Here is an 18,537-nt window from a genome sequence, read left to right as displayed (position 1 = left end):
TTAGCCTACAAGATAACGATACTCGCACCATGTGAAATTTTCGCGAAGTATTCTGTTTGTGCATTCTGCGACTTAAAAGGAAGAGGTCCGGACACTGACCAAAATGGTTTAAAGTACTTATTTGAATTTATTTGAATTTGAAAACGTAAAAAACTATTTTAAACATTTTGGTCGGTGTCTGGACCTCTTCCTTTTAGTATGCATCATCCCGACCAGACGGGCTTTCATCATACTCTCCACTTCATCCAGTCTGCAACTGTACAATGGGCTGTAATTTTTCCTAAAATCTGAGGTGGCCAAGATGCACTTGGAGTGGTAGCAGTGAATGGCCCAGCACTGTTGAATAATTGGTGATGCTATGTTTAAATATTCATGCGGTGTCTGTTTGCAATACAATCGTACATAATCAATTTACGTTTGGTTTTCCAGAATGCTCCCTATCAAGCACTGCCATCTCAACAGTACCATGGCTTTTTGTGTAGATTCCTTCCCTTTTGAAGGCCACCACTGTTTGCACAGCATCACAGCCTGCCTGCCTTGATCTTGTGGAAGAAGAAAATACCAAATGCCTATTTTTTGAAATGCATGCATGGCTCCATGCAACACCACCTGTCGTCGGGGTGTTAAGGCTTTTTGCAGAGAAAATGTAATGACGCCTTATGTGTGCCCTGGTGGCAAAGTGTTTGCCTCTTTGCCTGTGTAAAAATTTCACACTTATGGATACTGTTAAGGGTTCCTGTATCATATTTTCTTTCACATCCTAAGAAATTTTTGTTTCATTATAAAACCAAAAATTATAGTTGAATTGCTGCTTTGTGTGATATGCAATATTCAGCTGAAGGTGATCAGCAGAGGTCGAACAAGTGTTATATCAGGTGGAGAAATTTTTTTGAGAAGTGGACTTCTTCGTTAGGGTAACAACCGTTTTCCTTGGCAGTATTTATATAGTTCACTTTTCTCCACTCCATGGATATCCAGCAAAATGAGTGTATAGAGAAGGTGAGGTAAGTTTAAATGCTCACCATGGGGGTTTAGTTGGGGTAGCAAGGTGTGTAGAAGTATGGGAGTTTGGCAGGTTGCTGGCACCAATTTCTATGAGTGATCTTGTTGTTTGTGTCTATGTCAGTTATATAATACGAGGCGTCTTCTGAGGCCAGAAATATTGAAAAAAAACTCCTTATATTTGTGGAAATTCAGTATGTGCCCCTGGGGCTACTACGAGCACTTGGGGCCACTGGGTAGATGCAGCTCTCCAATGAACTTTTTTGACACAAACTTGTGTATGTACACTGGGTGTGTGCCACTGCATATGTGCCACTCTTTAATGAACCTCTTTGATGCTGACTTAGGTCATGGGGCATCACAACACAAACCTATGTAGCGAAATCTGTGTATGCAAGTAAGTGAGCTGGAATTGTCTGCTTGGATTTTCTTTCCCTGACGACGACTAGTCCCCTTGTTGAATTAACTTCAGCCTGAGATATCACCTGTTTGTCTACTGTTATCACATTATGCCCATTTTGCTGTGAACTTGTCATGTTCTCTAGCTGGCAAGCTTGAATTTCAGGTACTGCGCGCTAAGGAAATTGATTCAGAGTGGGTGGTACCACCTCTGTTCTTTCTTTGCAGCTGTGTGTTACATGAGAGAATAAGTTGTACGTAGATGTCTATTAGAAATAGCATAGGTATTCAAAGGTACTTTCATTATCTTCTAGGTCATTGGTGCTGTCTGGCCTCCTTTGCATCATATTTTGTAGCATGCTTTTTACATGCAAAAACAAATGTGGCCTGTTCTAATGCATGCAAGCACTGCCCAATAGCTCATGATGTTTTGAGCCGCTGAATTTCAGTCTTGGCTGCACTTGTGGATTTTCAACTGTACTGAAGCTTGCAATATGCTTGAATTTCCTGTCAAACTGGTTTGCTTGTATGTATCCAATTTATTGAATTATTTCACTTTCATTATGCTAATAGTCATTGATTGTACTATCATGCTGGCACATTTGATTCTGGAACTGCAATAAATTTCCAGACATTTTATTGCTTTGTCATGGTTTTTGCACTCGTCAGACACAATCTACTAAACACACACACAAAAAGAACTCCCTTCAACCTCGTAAAATTCCCAAAAAGTGCATAATAAACTCCCAGACCTACCTGTAAAAGCTCTAATAAGGAGCTAAAATGCACTCCCAAAACATCTGTTTAAACCTCCCTTAGTAAAACAGCTCCCTAAAGCTGTAAAAATTCACTCCCAAGCATTCTCCTATATGTTCCCATAAAAAGCAAAAATCGAACTCTCAAAACTATCCATAAGTGCTCCCTTAAGCAGAGCTCCCAAAATATGGGAACGGTTGCTCCCAGGTTTACACCTAAGCACTCCTACAAGGAGGTAAAATAATTTCCCAAAGGTATCCTTCAAAACGCCCTTAAGAAGCCAAACGTTTCCGAAAATATGTACGTAAGAACTCCCATCGCTTCTCCTATAAATTCCCATAAGAAGCAAAATAAAATACCCATGTCAACTTGTAAAAGCTCCCAAAGCTCCTCATAAGAACTTCCATAGTTCTGGTGTTCAAAAGAGGAACGAAAAACTCCCAACGTTCCCCATATAGACTCCTGCAACCACTCGGGGGTTGGTGTTCAAAGGAGAATTAAAAACCTCCCATAATTCTCCATATAGACTCCTGCAACCACTCAGGGGTTGGTGTTCAAAGGAGAATTAAAAAACTCCCATAATTCCTCATATAGACTCCTGCAACCACTCAGGGGTTGGTGTTCAAAGGAGAATTAAAAAACTCCCATAATTCCCCATAACACCACCAAACACAAGGGTGTGAAAAAAAACTCCGTTCGAATGGAGGATATTGTCCTCCCTTAAGGGCTGAAGTTATGCAACGAGGCCAAAACTCCCTAAAAGGGTCAAACCTGTTTACAGTGCAGTGACCGGAGGTTGTCGCGGGGTGAAGGACCGATCGCAACAGCGTCCTGTGCCGAGTCGCGCGAAATCTCGCGAGAGTGATCGTATCCCTGAATGCAACTATATCTTTTGAAGCTGGCAATGCATAAATAGGCCGACTATACGCCTAGCGCAGCGCGCGCAGGCCCCGCCGCCACCTGCCATGTTGGTACAGCATGTTCACATTTATCCCGCGGCCTGCTGCCCCAGCGTTCGATTTTGCAAACTTCGGGCAGCTTCAGGTTGTCTTGTGATCCCAGCCCACGTGACTTCCTATCTGGACCAGAACTCCGAAAATCAAAGAGGCCCAGATTGTGCGCGCCACCCAATCTCGGAGGCCATGTCATTGTAACGTTCCTTCCCTTGGTCTTAATAATAATATTTGGGGTTTTACGTGCCAAAACCACTTTCTGATTATGAGGCACGCCGTAGTGGAGGACTCCGGAAATTTTGACCACCTGGGGTTCTTTAACGTGCACCTAAATCTAAGCACACGGGTGTTTTCGCATTTCGCCCCCATCGAAATGCGGCCGCCGTGGCCGGGATTCGATCCCGCGACCTCGTGCTCAGCAGCCCAACACCATAGCCACTGAGCAACCACGGCGGGTGCCTTGGTCTTACGGCATGGCTATTAAAAGAGGGGCGCAAATTAACACCTAAAAGACGAAATAGACAGCACCTATGCATCTGTTAATTTACGACCCTCTTGTAATAGCTATCTTTCACTAACTAACACAACAATGCCGTAAGCGTATATATACGCTTACGGCATTTAACACTCTGTCTATGCCATCGATGTAGAACAGGCTGTGATAATCCGAATTTCAGTATGGAAGGCTTGTATTCATTTTGGCGTTTATACAAAAAACATACCAAAATCACATATACGCTCAAAATAAAAAAAAATGTGCTCAAGGTTTCTGAAGAGTGCGACCTACGGTATTACAAGGAAATAAATACCTGAAGGGAATAAATAAATAAATAAATAAATAAATTATCATCATAGAAAACGGACCAACATTAGCCCTAAGGTATAGAGAATGGTCGCACCTCGTAGGACTTCAGCTATATAACCTGCATGAGCTCACACCAATAGCTTTATTGGGGTAATAAAATAATATAAAGTAAATAATGTTTGCGTGTTCCGTACGATGTCGGCCTATTGTTGGTGCAGAGCTGTCAATGCTTGCGGCCCAGAAAGTAAGTCGAAGAACCAAACTCAAAAGCGCGAACTCGAAACTAATTTTATTTTATGGAACCAAGCGCATATAGGAGCTGTTTGGAAGCGCAAATACAGAGAGAGCATAATAGAGAGATTTAGTTTAGGGGACGCAAGCGGCTTGCGTACGCAAGAGCTAGGGGCGACGGTACTGCGCATGCGCAGACCCCTACGTCTGCGCAGTACCGTCGCCCCTAGCTCTTGCGTGTTACCTTTCGCGCCACAAACGTTGACAGCTTTTTCTCAGCTAGTGTTCGCTCAAGCGAACCCGAAACAGCTGTTCTCGTTTCACGATATTTCGTTTCGAACGTTAGCATTTCGGCCTGGGAGTCCAAGCCCAAAACCCGTTCCGTGCTGCGAACGCCTAGCTCGCTTGTGACTCGAAGTCGCGACGCTGTGCCCCGCGTCCGTGCAAGCCGCCATACGGCACAAACGCGCGCGGCGCCAGGCGCTAGCTCGCACCTACTAATCCTCTCGCCGCTTCGGGTACCCCCCCCCCCTACCCTCCACCAAGGGTCGCGGCAGCTTTGACGTGCATAGGGGGGGGGGAGGAGGGGAAGAGAAGAGCGAAAAAAGGCGGGAAGGCCGAGAGCGTCTCTTCTCCACGTCGCCGCGGACCCGCTTGCAAAGAGGCGGTCCGTACCTGCCGCCCGGTGGCGTACGCTGGCGAGGCAGCCACTCGAAACGCGCGCTGCGATTCCAGGCAGAGCCGGCCCTCGATAGAGAGAGAGGGCGTCGCGCGGAGGAAGGAGAGGGCGAAAGCAGGCTCGCCGTGCAAGCCGTCGGGAAAACGCATTCGCTCCGCAGTCGCGCTCCGAGAGCGACCCGTGAACACGCCACCGCGCGCTGCGCCCTGCCGCCGCCCGTTGTTGTTGTTTTTTTGTTACCAGCGAAGACGTCGACAGCGTCACGAGTTCAGCGGAGTGTGGAACGCGTGCGTGGTGGCTGCGGCTTTTGTTTTGTGTTCCTTTAGGTTCCGTTGCCTCCGTCCGAGGTGTGACACGCGTGTGGTGGCGAATCCGCGGTGACCAACGACTCGGAAGCGAGGCCCTCCTCCTGGAAACGTTGCTCGGAACCGAAATGGCTGCTTTGCGAATCGCGACGTTGATCGTACGGTCGTCACCGGTGATGCGGTGACCGGGTGGACGTATTCGCCGCTCAGGCGCCAGGAAGAGCCCGGGAACATCTGCACAGAGTATTCTTTTTTTCGTTTGTGTGAGTGAGTATCTCGCGTCACCGTCGAGCTCGCTCGGTGTGGGTGCAGACCCGTTCGTTTCCAGCGTGAGCAGACCAACAGCCAAGAGCGTTGCGCGTAATCGGGACCCTGCGAGGGGGCAAGGACTGTGACGCCAGATGTCCTAAGGACAAGAGCGGCTCGCTCGGCGTGATACCCGCGAAGCCTTTCGGCTCCCACGGCCCCGGACCGCTGTCCTGGGCTAACCACCAAAGGAAGACTCGTCCGACAGTCGGCGCCAAGGGGGCCGACACCCGTAGTATCGCGACGCCGTCGGCACAGGATTACTACCTTGGTGACATCGGCGGCGGCCGCAGCAGCTTCACCACGCTGAACTTCACGGACTTCTCGGCCGCCTACCCGACTTCCATGTCGGGGGTGGTGGCCGACCCCCTGGACCCGGACAAGTCGGCCTTCATGGAATTGCAAGGACAGGCGGCCCCCGCGCCTCACCAGCCGTACCCTCTGCGCGCCCCGGGCTACCAGCCGCCCGGTGCGCAGGGCCACGACGGCCCGCCGGGGTTCCAGACGCAGGGTCCGCACAGGGCCCCCCTGGGCGCCTACCCTTTTCCGGGCATCAACAACGGGCCCCTGCACAACTCGTACGGCGGACACCCGACGCATCCGTACCTGAGCTCCTACCCCGGCGGACCTTGTGGACCGTGTCCGTCGCCACCGAGGGACGGTGAGTGTGAATTTCGTTGGTCGATGCGGAACTCGCTGAATGTGCCTCGAGGCACAACCGTGGTCTCAGCCACTCCGAACTTAGTGGAAGCTTAGGTACGTCCTGCGAAGGGCACCCCTGACGTTATATAGTTCCGTTGGTGGAGCCGAATATATTCGCTGCATTGGCACGTGTTCGCCATCGCTGTGCACTGTCGCCACTCGTGGGGCTGTGTGAGCCGCGGCAGGTCCTTTCTGTCCAGCTGACAATACAGATATATGGCGCGAAAAGCATTGCACATTGTTATATAGGCTTAGTGTGTTGCGCCCAAGCTCATTTATTTAGTCAAGTTCCTGACTGCCGAGGCACAGCCTTCACCATACACAGCTTCATCTACACAACGTTAAACTTAATTCACAGGCAAGCGAAAAAAAAAAATGTACAACGGCCTTTTGCGTTTGCTCCCATGACGCACTGCTAGTGTCACTGCATCTTAATTGATGAGAATTGGTTATTTAAAGCAACAAGAGATAGATGGTTCCACGATCGTCGATAAGTAATACCACCGATCACGGAAACTCCACGCCATGTCTTCAGTGCACTGCGCTATTTTCATGATACTACCAGTGCATCGAGTGAGAATTGTAGACGTCAATCTCTGTCGTTCTTTCTTCCCGTAGAGCACGCGGTTTCGGTATCCGAAAACTTTGTTAGTGTCGAGGTACATGCGATATTTGTCACTTCGTGCAGACATACACAGCTGACCCGCTTTGCAGGAGTCTCAGTAAGGTTAAGAACTTATAGGAACACAAAATCCCAACACTGACCTTCATGTCCTAGCTTTGGAGAGCTGGATTCGACACGGGAAGTTATCAGCGCACTGATGGCTGAACAGTTCGGGCGGTTGGAATGGCACTGAAAGTACATGCGGGCAAACGTCGGCAATGCTGCTTGCTTCATCGCCTTCCCAGGAATATGCACAGAGCTCGAAGCACAATAACACAGTGGGTGTCGTGTCACATGTTTCGCCCCGATCCTGCGTGGGCGTTGAAAGCTCTTATGCGGACAACTCCCTCCAGAGGGCAGAACCAGGCGCGTTGCACGGTTGCCTTTTATGGCGGCGATTTTCTGCCGTACAGGCTGGACGGCTATAACACGAACCATGGGTTCATAAGGGCCGACAGTAAATCCAGCAGGACGGTAAAAATAACGTGCGTGGTGGCATCGGGTGCCATTCCTTTTCAAAGAAGGTGTTCATATCTATCCATGCTGGTTCACACTTCCAAAATACCGAGCAAAGAAAAAAAAAAAAAAGAGAGAAAGGCGTTGTGCGCTATGCCCTAACGGCAGTCGCCGCAAAGGATATGCATTCCCGCCCCGACGTGCGCGTCGGAAATCGCCATGCAAATGCGCGTGTATAGTGCACAGCTTAAGAGTCTTTCAGCTGAATGGGCGCTGACCTCTCCCGACAAGATGATTATCCGCCGAGGGCCCCAATTACGCCTAAATGGCTTGTTTGCCTAGGTGGGAGGCAAAAAGGCGCGCGAGATAATGAGATCATTGATCGAGACGCTTGTTGACTCTGCCGCGTGCGCCATTGTGGCTTGCGGCTTCTTTTTCTTCTTTATTTTTGCCCCCTCCTTCTTTCACTTATCTCGCGAATTACGCGCGCGACGGTTGTTAGCCTGTCACTACTCGCTTTCACGGACAATGATCACGGGTGTGTATGTTTTGGTCAGCGTGCCCCTTGGTCTTTCTGTAGGTTTTTATTTGTGCCGTTAAATGTTTTGAAGACGTCGGCAAGTTTGTCGATGGCAATATGGCCGCACGGACACGCAGATGCGTACTGCCATCTTAGAGGGCCACTAAAAATAATCAATTAATTACTTTCGACCTATAGATATATATCCTCGATAAGAGCAATATTTTCGATAATTTCGCCGTAATAGATAGGTTGGCGGAACAAAAAATGCAAGCTTGATCCTTTAAACTTTGCGCCGATATGTCGGTGGGGCGTTACACGAATTTTAACATACTTTGTTTTATAAATTTCTTTCTGAGCCACTGCGGCTTGGCAAGCAGCCTCTGTTTAGGGAGATATCGTTGACGGTGACTCGGTGAACACGATATGAAGCTTTGGCCTCAACTTCAGAGAACATGCATTGTAAAAGCGCTTTGGGAGCTGATTAAGCTATGTTCAAACGGCGCGAACAGCATACATGGTGCTTGTTCTAAAAGCGGGGATAAATATGTATTCCAAGCTATCCACACTTTCCGCTCATGAACTAAATCAGGATTTGTGTGTTTTGCTCTTCGTTCTTTATTTGGCAAATATTTTTGAAGAAGCGGCTTGTTACATTTCTGACTCAGTAAATTTTTTTGGTGCGGTCACTATGCGATTATTCCTGCCTAATCGTTCGCGAGTGTGCTCAGTTTCGATAGATTTGTTCTTGCTGCGCTGAAGGCTTGAAACGTAGCCGTTTTGTACATTGTAATGCCTTGTAGAAAAGATGTATTGTCGCTAGTAACTCGCTTACTCTTGTGGACCGTCATGAACATTCAGCTTCGACCATTCGTGCGCTATCGGTGTACTCCGTCATTTATTGCGCGTATATAATTCGAGTGTGCGCCCATTCACTCACTGACACGTTGGCGATAGAGTGGGTGTAAGTTTTCGCGCCAGATGGCGTAGATGTGTGTTGATACTGTGCGCGAAACTTACTATGACATGAAGAGGCGCTACTCCCTTTGTCATTGTTTAACGAGCGGTACTCACTCTTGCCGACGTTCCGGGGCTGAAGCACATTTTTTTAAAGGTTAGCGATACAACGTTGGCCGATGGGCGAATTTCTGTATCCTCGAGGAAAGCCGTACATCTCGAAGTGCCGGTAACATGTAAGGACAGTTGCAGCAACGGTCCGCGAACTTGGCTACACAGATTCATTCCATTCCCTTATATGCCAGTCACTATTTTTGCAGCCAACTACTGCGCACGTCACCAATCCACGTTATTCAATACCGCACGATTGGAGCACAGTGCGTTGGCGAAAACTCAGTTGCATTTCCAACATCTGATCGCACAGAAGCAAAGTGGCAAACCGTAATAGTTTCGTATTCGTGCGCTGTCGCTGAGATGTGCGGCGCGCCGCCGAAAGCGCCATCTCGTTTCTCCATAACGAACTGCTCCGTGAAAATGGTCGACACTATATGCATAACTACGCTTTAGTGTAGAGAATGTATGCGCAGACACCCAAGAAAGGCAAAACCGTTGTCGTGCGTTTTTATTTGTATGTTGTACGAGAGTGGTGCTGATGAATTGAGTCGAGGCTTGTTTGGGTTATGCGTTTGAATATTTCCATTTTTATATAGCTTTGGCAACTTTATTATAACGAGTAAGTGGAATGCGGCTTCTGCGTTCTATTGTGATTTGGGATTTCATTGAACGCAAGTCCGTTCTCGGGCTGTTTAGGAGCGTTGGCTAAAACAGTGATATATCGCGGCAAATGTCTCGCTTCTTTTTTTTTCTTGAGGCGCTCTATGGACTAGTTTTACACAACGCTGCCTACTCGTCGTATGATAAATATACGTTGCAAATTAACAACACAACAGCTTCGTTATTCGCGGTAATAGCGCGATTCTCAGTCATTACCAGTCGACGAATGCAAAGCACATCTTTATCGAAAAATGCGAATTGATAATATCTGCCGGCGAACTTTGCCTCCCGACCCGCAACGTTTGTTTTCTTTTGAAAGCAAGCTAAAGCTGGGGGAAAAAAAAAAGGTGTGTTCCATCTGCCTCGTGCGGGCGAAAACACCGATGGCTGCACTATTTTCGATTGAAACACATCACACCTGCGACCGCGTTCCCCGGTGCCCTTGTGGCCAGCAACACATACTGCTGTTCCTGATACGCATCGCGCCACATGTGTTACGTGGGATATTGTGGCGCTAAGCGATGACGCCTGTCGAGCAACTGCGACAGCGACGGATAAACATCGGGCACATACGAGAGAAACGCTCAGTAGGAAGTGAATCGCGATATCGCGCAAACGTGTATCAAGTTTCTTTCATTTTGTCCTTTGTGTAACAGCATAGCGCAGTGAACAGAACGAAGAGAATCGGGATTTCCAAGCAGACTGTGTCCAAACACCGTGAAAATCACACGAATATCAGCAGCCACGTTGCTGTTATTGATGCCACGACATAGCCGGTGGGGTATCATACTGTTTTCATGTATACGATAATGATGTGCCTGGAAAGAAATCATCAGACGAAGCCTCGACGGAGAGCTTGAATATGCCTCTCGCAACAAACGTTATCCTGCAGGTTGGCCGTGCAATGAGATTACTCGGTGCACGTGTGGCGTGGAAAAAAAGGGGCAGCACGTTCTTGAGAACTGAAAATTAACTTTGCACTTGAAAGCATGCGCCCCAAGGTGACGCACTTAACGCCATGATTCTACAAGCATGCTGCCCATGAAGATAGTCTAAATACGGCACTGGGCGCTGCATTTTTGTTACTCGGAGCAGCAAAGTCCCGAAAAATCTGCTTTAGTAGTGACATTCCGCCTCAAGGATGTATCAAATTCCATCTTCTAGATTGGTTACAGCGCAAGAGGCAACCGAGACAAAACAGCGTAACAGATGCAATTGTTTCCACGTAAACGCTATAGCTTGCCATCTCCGGAAGGCACCTCTGCTTGGAGTTTAATAGGCAAATTAGTGAGCACAAAGGTGCTGCATTTATTAAGCACGTACTGCAGAGCTCACGCAAGATATCTAAGACAGATGGACAGTTCGACGTGTTCGAGATTTATGCGCACAATAGTTCAGCTACACTATGTGTTCCTCTATAATGCACATCAGTAATACGCGTACAATAAGTAAGTACAACATTTCATAGAAGCATCGAGATTGTAGGCCGAGACGCTCCGGCCCATTGCACGGCATAGGGGCAGGAATCGATACCGTCCGAAGCGATACCGTCCCTACATATCTATATAGAACTGGGCAGAAATAGCCTGCTGTTACATCTGTATTGCAGTCTCTTAGCGACTAACACGCCCAAACTCCGTACAATGCATCAAATGGTTCCAAGTAAGCCATTCTGTATATACGCAAAAGCTAGAGCCTTTCCCTTAGCCACACCAGTGATGACAGGCCTTGAAGACATCGGCTTTTGCAACGGTGCCCGCAATCGAGTTCAGGCAGCGCATTGGGCACCCCTTCTACTATAAGCGCGCAAACAAACTGGCCGTATCATGTTCCCCCAGCAGCGCAGGCATACAGTATATATATACGCCTGCACACCCGCCCGCTGCCGCGTAGTCACACATCGTTCTTGAGAAATGGTTGCAAGCATCCTGCGGCCGCCGGGTATCCACGCCTTCTGCCCTGCCGACCGTTCCTTCTTCGCTTTTTTAGTTTCGAAACGGGCCGATCCTTCTCCGTTTCGCGATCTCATCGACACGTATACGGCCGCCGCGGACCGCCACAGCGTTGTTCGCACGGTGGTGTATGGTACACACACACGTACAGACACCGCCTGCCTCGGCACCGCCGTGGTGCCTTCGTCATCTCGCGGCGTCTCCGGCGGCGCGTTGTCGGCAGAGAAAAAAAAAAAAAAAAAAGGCGCGACACGACTTCTGAGAAACGGCTCCATTAGGGGCGGTTCGGGCCGGGCTCGTTAGGGAGTGCTCGGTTTACCTGGCGCGGCGGTCGGTCGGTCGGCATGCGCGAGGCGGGCTGGCCGTGGTCGGTGTCGGCGCGCCGCCGGTCCACCTTGAGCCATCAGCGCCGGCTTCGCACCGCGGCATCTATCACGGCGTCGTCTCCGCCGCGTATATGGTGTGTACTGTCTGTCTGTGTGTGTGTATGCGCGCAGGCTGGATGAGGAGGGCGGGTTTCGCGCAGGCGGCGAACTTTACTCGAGGGCCTGTTTGCGCGAGGCAGTTGGTGAGGCGATGTAGACGCTTTGAAGCGGCTAAACCACATTGAGCGTATTTCGGGCTTACTTTCGACGATCGAGTCCACACGGCCTTCGCCACGAAGCGCGATAAACACGCCGTAATAATGAACGCCGTGCGTGCCGTACCGTTTTCGCCTCAAAGGAGCATACTGACAACACGTGTTCTGACAGTTGTAAGGCAACCGCTCATTTCTCGCGCGCGATAGGATGAGACACAGCGAGTATGAATGTTGGGAAACGCAAATTACGTTAATTTGATACGAAAGAGAGAGAGAGAAGTAGATGAGAGGGAAGGCGGGGAGGTTAACCAGATGCACGATCGGTTTGCTACCCTGAACTGGTAAAGTTCGTGTCTTGGTGACGCACCTGCTGTCGTCGACATTATTGTGAGGTCATGACACAGAGCAAAATCTGCTGGCGTTGTTTAGAAATATCGGTGTAGGTATGATGTCGTTGCTCATGAAAAAAAAAATGGGATGCATGTGTGGTTTTATATTGTTCTCGCGTATGGCAGTCGCAGTAGGTGCAAGGCAGACGATAGAGAGAGAAAGGACAGGAAAGGCAGGGAGGTGAACCAGACGAGCACCCGGTTTGCAACCCTACATAGGGAGTGGGGGAAAGGGGAATAGAAAGAGGAATAAAGGGAGAGCGTATACGAGTACTGAATGTGTGCGGGAGGATGCACAGGGACACTATAAATGGTCTCTTAAGCAGGTGCACTATAGTGCACGAATCGCTTTTCGTGCCAGTGATGGGTGTGACCACGGTCCGAGTATCTTGGACGAAGCGTTCCCTTCGATATCGGCGGAGAGCGCACAGTCGTCGTCCCCAAGTTCGTTCGCGGTGCACCTCGGCTGTGGGTGCAGCAGCGGCGAGCAGCACCACCCGAGCGATGAATGCTGGCCGGCCTGCCCCCATATAGTGCACGCCGGCGATGGATTGCGTGCACCCTCGCCCCGGTGGGTCATCGATCACGCTCCGTGCACGGTGAACACGCGTTACGTAGTGCGCGCTCGGACTGGCACCGGCTCTGTGCGTGTGCCAGATCGTGTGTGTCGGCGGGCTCGCGTCCTTCTCGGGGCCAATGAGGCCAGCTGGTCTGCAGAGCGCTGCACGCAGGCCGTGGCCCGGACGATGGCCACTTGTTGGTCCGAGCGGCTGCTGCTGCTTTGCTGCCCCTGTCGGACACGCACTTACAGACCACTTTTACTCGGCGAGTCTTGGGGCAAAAGGCACGAAAAAGGACGAAGGCACGCAGCTACAGACGAACAAACACGAGGTCCTTCCACTTTCAACAAATTTATCCAGTTGGTGTTCAAGCTAACGCGAGCGATAAACGGACGGCAGCCAGAAACTCGAGAGCGTCGGTGTGTATACGTTGGTGGGTGTGCGTTCGCGTGTGTGGTGCATAGTTCCATTCATAACAGTGAACTGCGCCAGTTATATAGCAACAGGATTGACTACAGGCACGGTCACACCAGTTCGCGTATTCACGCTGTCAGTAACCCTTTAATTGGAGACAAGCCCGATGCCTAACTCGTCGTTGCCGAAAGAGTGGTGACGCCACTTCTGGCGCGCCACGACGCGCAGTTCTTGGCGTCCCAATTTTGACGTCGCCCGTCAGGCAATTAGCGCGCGCGCCTACCGTCTCGCGTGGTGTTGGGCAGGGGATTCGGGTCGAGGCATCGCGGATTATGCGTCAGTAAATACAAGGAAAGCTGGCTATGTTTCTGAGTTTTTCTTTTAGTTAATGAGGGAATGTTCTTCGCGGCTTCTTCACCGGTAAAGTGACAAGGAAGAGAAGTGGGAGGGGGATGAGGGAGGGAAGTGGCTTCCTGTGGGAGTGGCGGAGAGGGTCAGGCCGCTGACAAGCCGCTTGCGAGCGGTACTTTCGCGCAAAGACGATGCTGTGTCTTGGCACTCAACGGGGCACCTGACGGCACCCTCTTACGGGCTCAGCGGGGAGGCCCCGAAGGTACAGCGCAGTGGTCGAGCTATTGCTGCTTAATTGAACATCACTCACATCTTGTTTATTGTGTAGCCGCAGCAGCGTGCGAAAAGAAGCGTGGTGGTTGGTTGTGGTTTAAAAATTATTATTTTTGTTTTTGCTGCGTGAAGCAGTAATGTACAAGGAGGCCGAGTATAAGCCCCTGCAATGTCACACTGTATAGCTTAGCGCGCTGAAAGTGCGAGCTTTAGAGGCGGATACATTATTTGGCACAGAGAAAGAGGGCGAAAGTCTGAAGAAATTTGTGAAAATTGCAAGGTTTGGAGTGTCATAATTAGCAAAGTGATAATTATTTGCCAACTGTAGCCTAATTCAAAGCCAAGGAACAGCGGTGGAGAAGAGAAAGTACATTTCGATTGCTTTTGAATAGAACGCGCGAAAGCATTTATACCTAGATAACTGCTCTGCGAGACAACTCGTGAAACGGTAAAACAAAAATGGAATGCCAGAAAACAGTGCCTATATAGTTTTTCTTTGCTCAATGCGCTAGCGTTACACTGGACAACTACCATTTTTCGCTGTTGATGTCGACGGAAATTAAAGTGGAACGATTCTGGCTGCAGTGAATAATCAAATGCGTTTGTCGGCTTATCTTTGCCAATCCTATCTAATTATAGTGGCTCAAATATGTATAGTATAAAAATCTAACTTTTCTTTATTTTCTTCTTTTATTTATTTATTTATTTTGCGTGGATTACGGTGGTTGAGCCCTGAGGAAAGTTAAGGGTGAGTAAAGAATATACCATAACGGATCGCGGTTTAATGTTTTTAGTGTCTGTAAATCGATATAGGGTTTGCAGGCGGCTTGTCTGAGATAAGGTAGCAGTCGTTTCCTGTTTTTTGTGTCAGCATCACGCTGGTGAAAACGTGCAGGATGAATAATAAAGGATGTGCGCTGCTCGCTTCACGGTGCACCTCAGTGAGAAGAGAGAGAGAGAGAATAAACATTTATTTCGCAAAGCAAGCAGAAAATTTCCTCGATGAGTGGGGCCCTCAGTCCAGGGCTCCATTGCCATGCGCGACTTCGCGAGCCCGCTGTAACAAATCCGAGATCAAGCGACTACAGGGGTTATGTATTCTAACTCAAAAATCGTACTGGCTGTGTCATTCAGCATATCGCAAATGTTGCAGTATGGGTAATATATACGGCGTCGGCAGTCCTCGGTGCCTTTTACGGAAGTGCAGTCGTGTTTTCGGTGGATAATCCATTTCGATTTCTGCGCCTCAAGCTTTTCAAATTTACAGTAAGAATGTAGCAACTCCTTGTTTGTTCGGAATATTTACCACTCGTACGCGTGGGGGATCATACGATGAAAGACCATAAAAAACGTCGAGTATTTTGTTACAGCGCAGAGTTCGCAGTTAATAGAAACTCTCTCGACCACGACGCCCAAAGCGATGTTTTGACCACATGCTGTTTCGAAGACTTTACTGGAAAGTATCCAGGGAACTTGGATTAGAGTAGCAAGAACCGAACAAAACGAAGAAAGCACCTTCTAAGAGCCCATTTTCGCAACTTGGGAAATATTTATGAAGCGTCCCGCGTCCTCTGCATGCCCTTGCTTCTGCCAGCTCACAGCGAAGGGAAAGGGCGGCGCGGTGGGTTTTAGCCGTAAAGGAAGTTGTCCAGAAGCCGCGACGCTGGTTCTGCTCACAAGAACAATGGGCGTTTGTTATTGTGGTGCGAGAAGCTCTCTCCCATGCTTGTCGCCTGCTGTAAGGTGAAACGTGCTTCGCATGCGGCAGCTGAAGTCTCTCGCGGGCATGCACGCGAGAAAAAAACAAAACAAAAAATCTGCGCTTTTGCGTGGGTATACGAAGAGATGAAGATGCATATCTGAAAAGGCGGCTGGCCGAGCAAGTCGTCGCTAGCCGCGCCTGCAGTGCTTATCGCCCCGTGCCCAACTCGCTCACGAACTCACTTTCTCACACACATACGCGCGGGCTCCCGAACCCCGCCTTTTCGTGTTCCTCTCGTTGCAAAAATAATGCGTGGCATTTCAATTAAATTTCAAGGGAAAAGTCTATTCAGTGCACCGCAAGGTAAACAAGAGCGCAACAGTGCTTAACGCACGCACTTCACTCACGAGCTCACACACACACAGGCATCCGAAAACAGCTTTTCGCTTTCCTTTACCTGCAAAACGAAATATGATTGAGTTCAGGCGAGAGTCCTATTGTATGTAATATAAAGTCAATTAAACAAAGTAGTTCCCATCTCCTACACACCCACTTACCGACGAACTATGTAACAGTCGCATGCATATGAACTACGGTTCTCGCATTTCTGTCCATAAATATGATGAGATTCAATGTTAGCTCAACAGAAAGTCTATGGAACGCAACAGGGTGTCGGTAGAAACACAACAGAAGTTATTACTTACAAGTTGTGTGCAGGAAAACTAATTTGATCTAGCGCGTTTCTGTCCGATTAGGAATGAATGCGGGGAATCACTTTGCTCCAGACAAGCGAAGGCAAATGCGCATACACGGGATGTATTGTGGAAGTTTTGTAATGACTGATAAGGGCATAGATGCTAAACAGGGCGCCCACAGGGGGGCTGGAAAAGGCAGCGGTGGGTTGCGCCGTGTGCAAATCATTCCGACAGCGGCCGTTTGCAAACAATGGGCCCCGTGCCGAGTAGTTTCTTTTTGCGCGCTCGAGCTTTTTCCTTTTCTTTTTTTGTTCGTTGTGCCTCGCTTGCGGGCCCCCTTCGCCTTTGGGAAAGGATTCTCCAGCGAGGGAGTGAGTTGAAGTGGCGAGGAGGTGCGTCGATTGTTGCGGGCGATTAATTGCGGCTCGAATCGTCGCTCTATAATTACTGGATTACGGGGCGTTCTTTATTATTAGCGATAGCCGTGGTTGCTTATACGTATATGTACACGCCAGCTTCAGCCCTGACACGGCACTGAGTCAGTAAGTTTCCTCCAGGAGCGCCACCTATGTGGTCGAGAAAGTGTTGGAGGCAGATAGGGCATGAAACCGCGAGTGGTTGTAAAGCTGTGCGGTAAACATTCTTTCTTTTTTCCTCTTTTTCTTTTTTGTTACTTTAGAGCACTTCAGGGCCTCTAATTGCTGTCAGTATAAAGAGAGAGAGAGAGAGAGAAGTCATAAGGGAAAGGCAGGGAGGTTAACCTGGCTGAGCCCGTTAGGCTACCCTGAACTCGGGAAGGGGAATTTGAAGAGGAGTAGTAAGAGGGAAGTTCACACTTTGCAGAGTTACACAGGCAAGCGTTCATCGCTGAGTTGGTCACGGGCGGTCGTACAGGCTGGTGAACTTAAAAAAAGAAGCGCAGCAGCGTCTTTGTAGCCTCGCACATAGCAGACAGACGAGGCCGCGGGCCCAATCTCTTCTCCTCTGCAAAAGGCCTGTCATCTAAGTGTCGCAAAGCTATCCGAAGGGCACTCCTCTCATCTTCGTATGTGGGGCAATCACATAAGAGATGTTCGGTGCTTTACTCAACACCGCATGCGCTGCATTTGCCTGGCACTGTCCGCCATTCTAATTAGGAGTGAGTGTGCGTTTGTAAAGGAAACTCCAACTCGCAGGCGGCATAGTAATGTTTCTTCCCGTCGGTTAAAATCCGGTAAAAGTTGTTATTTCATACTTAATGCTATGTGATATTCGAGGGCCGCTACATGTGTTCATGGCTAAGGTCCATGACAGGAAATTGGAGTCACTTTGTGTGCGTGTGTCGGTTGCCACCTGTTCTAGCAATGAAGCGCAACTTCTATTGAAGACGAGAAAGCATAGTTATCGTTTCCAAGTGCAGCAAATAGCAACACTATAAATATTTGTACTGATAACATATGCTTTCATAACTGCATTAATTCACTTGGCGGAGCAATGCTGATTGTTACTTAAGAAATTGAAGGACAGAATTCCCTTTGTTCAATGTTGCGCTCGACTTCGACGTGGGTGCGCCAATGTGACGTCATGGAATTCAATGTATCTCGTATTTGCCTCGTCTTGAAACCAAAGGAATGTCTTTGGACTTTCTAGGTTCAGTGCATGGTTCCTGTGGAGTGCACTGTAGTTTTTCTTTAGTGGTAAGACTATATATATATATATATATATATATATATATATATATATATATATAGACCGATGTGGTAATAAGACGCAGTCAAGTCGCGACGCCATGGAAAGCTGTGTAGAAGCGTCAAGGCAGCCAACACGATCACAGCCGTTGACAGCACAAGATGACAGTTAACACAATGTCGACTGTGGCGTGGAATTGGCCCTCACAAAATACCGGGTGTTTCAGCGAACACTTTAAAAAATGTTTAAAGATTACCGGCAGCGCAGATAGCACAATTCTGGTCCATGAGCGGGTCTATTCGAAAAGTCAAACATCAATTGCGTAAATAATTTAAATACGTAATCGACTAATTAAAATAACTAATTAGGTTTTAGCGAATTACCTTATGGTACATATTGCAATTACCCAATTTTACCGCGTGAGACTGCAAGGAATATCCACTT

The 18,537-nt window shown here is 48.6% G+C and overlaps 1 protein-coding gene across 1 annotated transcript in view; it reads left to right on the top strand.

Moving 5' to 3' along the window:
- The first annotated feature begins 5,483 nt into the window (after positions 1-5,483).
- LOC126545078 (uncharacterized) overlaps positions 5,484-18,537 on the top strand; it is a 98,977-nt gene continuing 85,923 nt past the window's right edge. Inside the window, exon 1 of the mRNA XM_050192769.3 lies at positions 5,484-6,097. Within this exon, the coding sequence (XP_050048726.1) occupies positions 5,782-6,097 (316 nt within the window). The 5' untranslated portion in view covers positions 5,484-5,781. The remainder of the gene's footprint in view (positions 6,098-18,537) is intronic.

This window comes from Dermacentor andersoni, chromosome 10, assembly GCF_023375885.2.
Source record: "Dermacentor andersoni chromosome 10, qqDerAnde1_hic_scaffold, whole genome shotgun sequence".
Classification (NCBI taxonomy): domain Eukaryota; kingdom Metazoa; phylum Arthropoda; class Arachnida; order Ixodida; family Ixodidae; genus Dermacentor; species Dermacentor andersoni.
The sequence above is the reverse complement of the archived record's forward strand: the minus strand, read 5'-3'. Positions and strand labels throughout refer to the sequence as shown.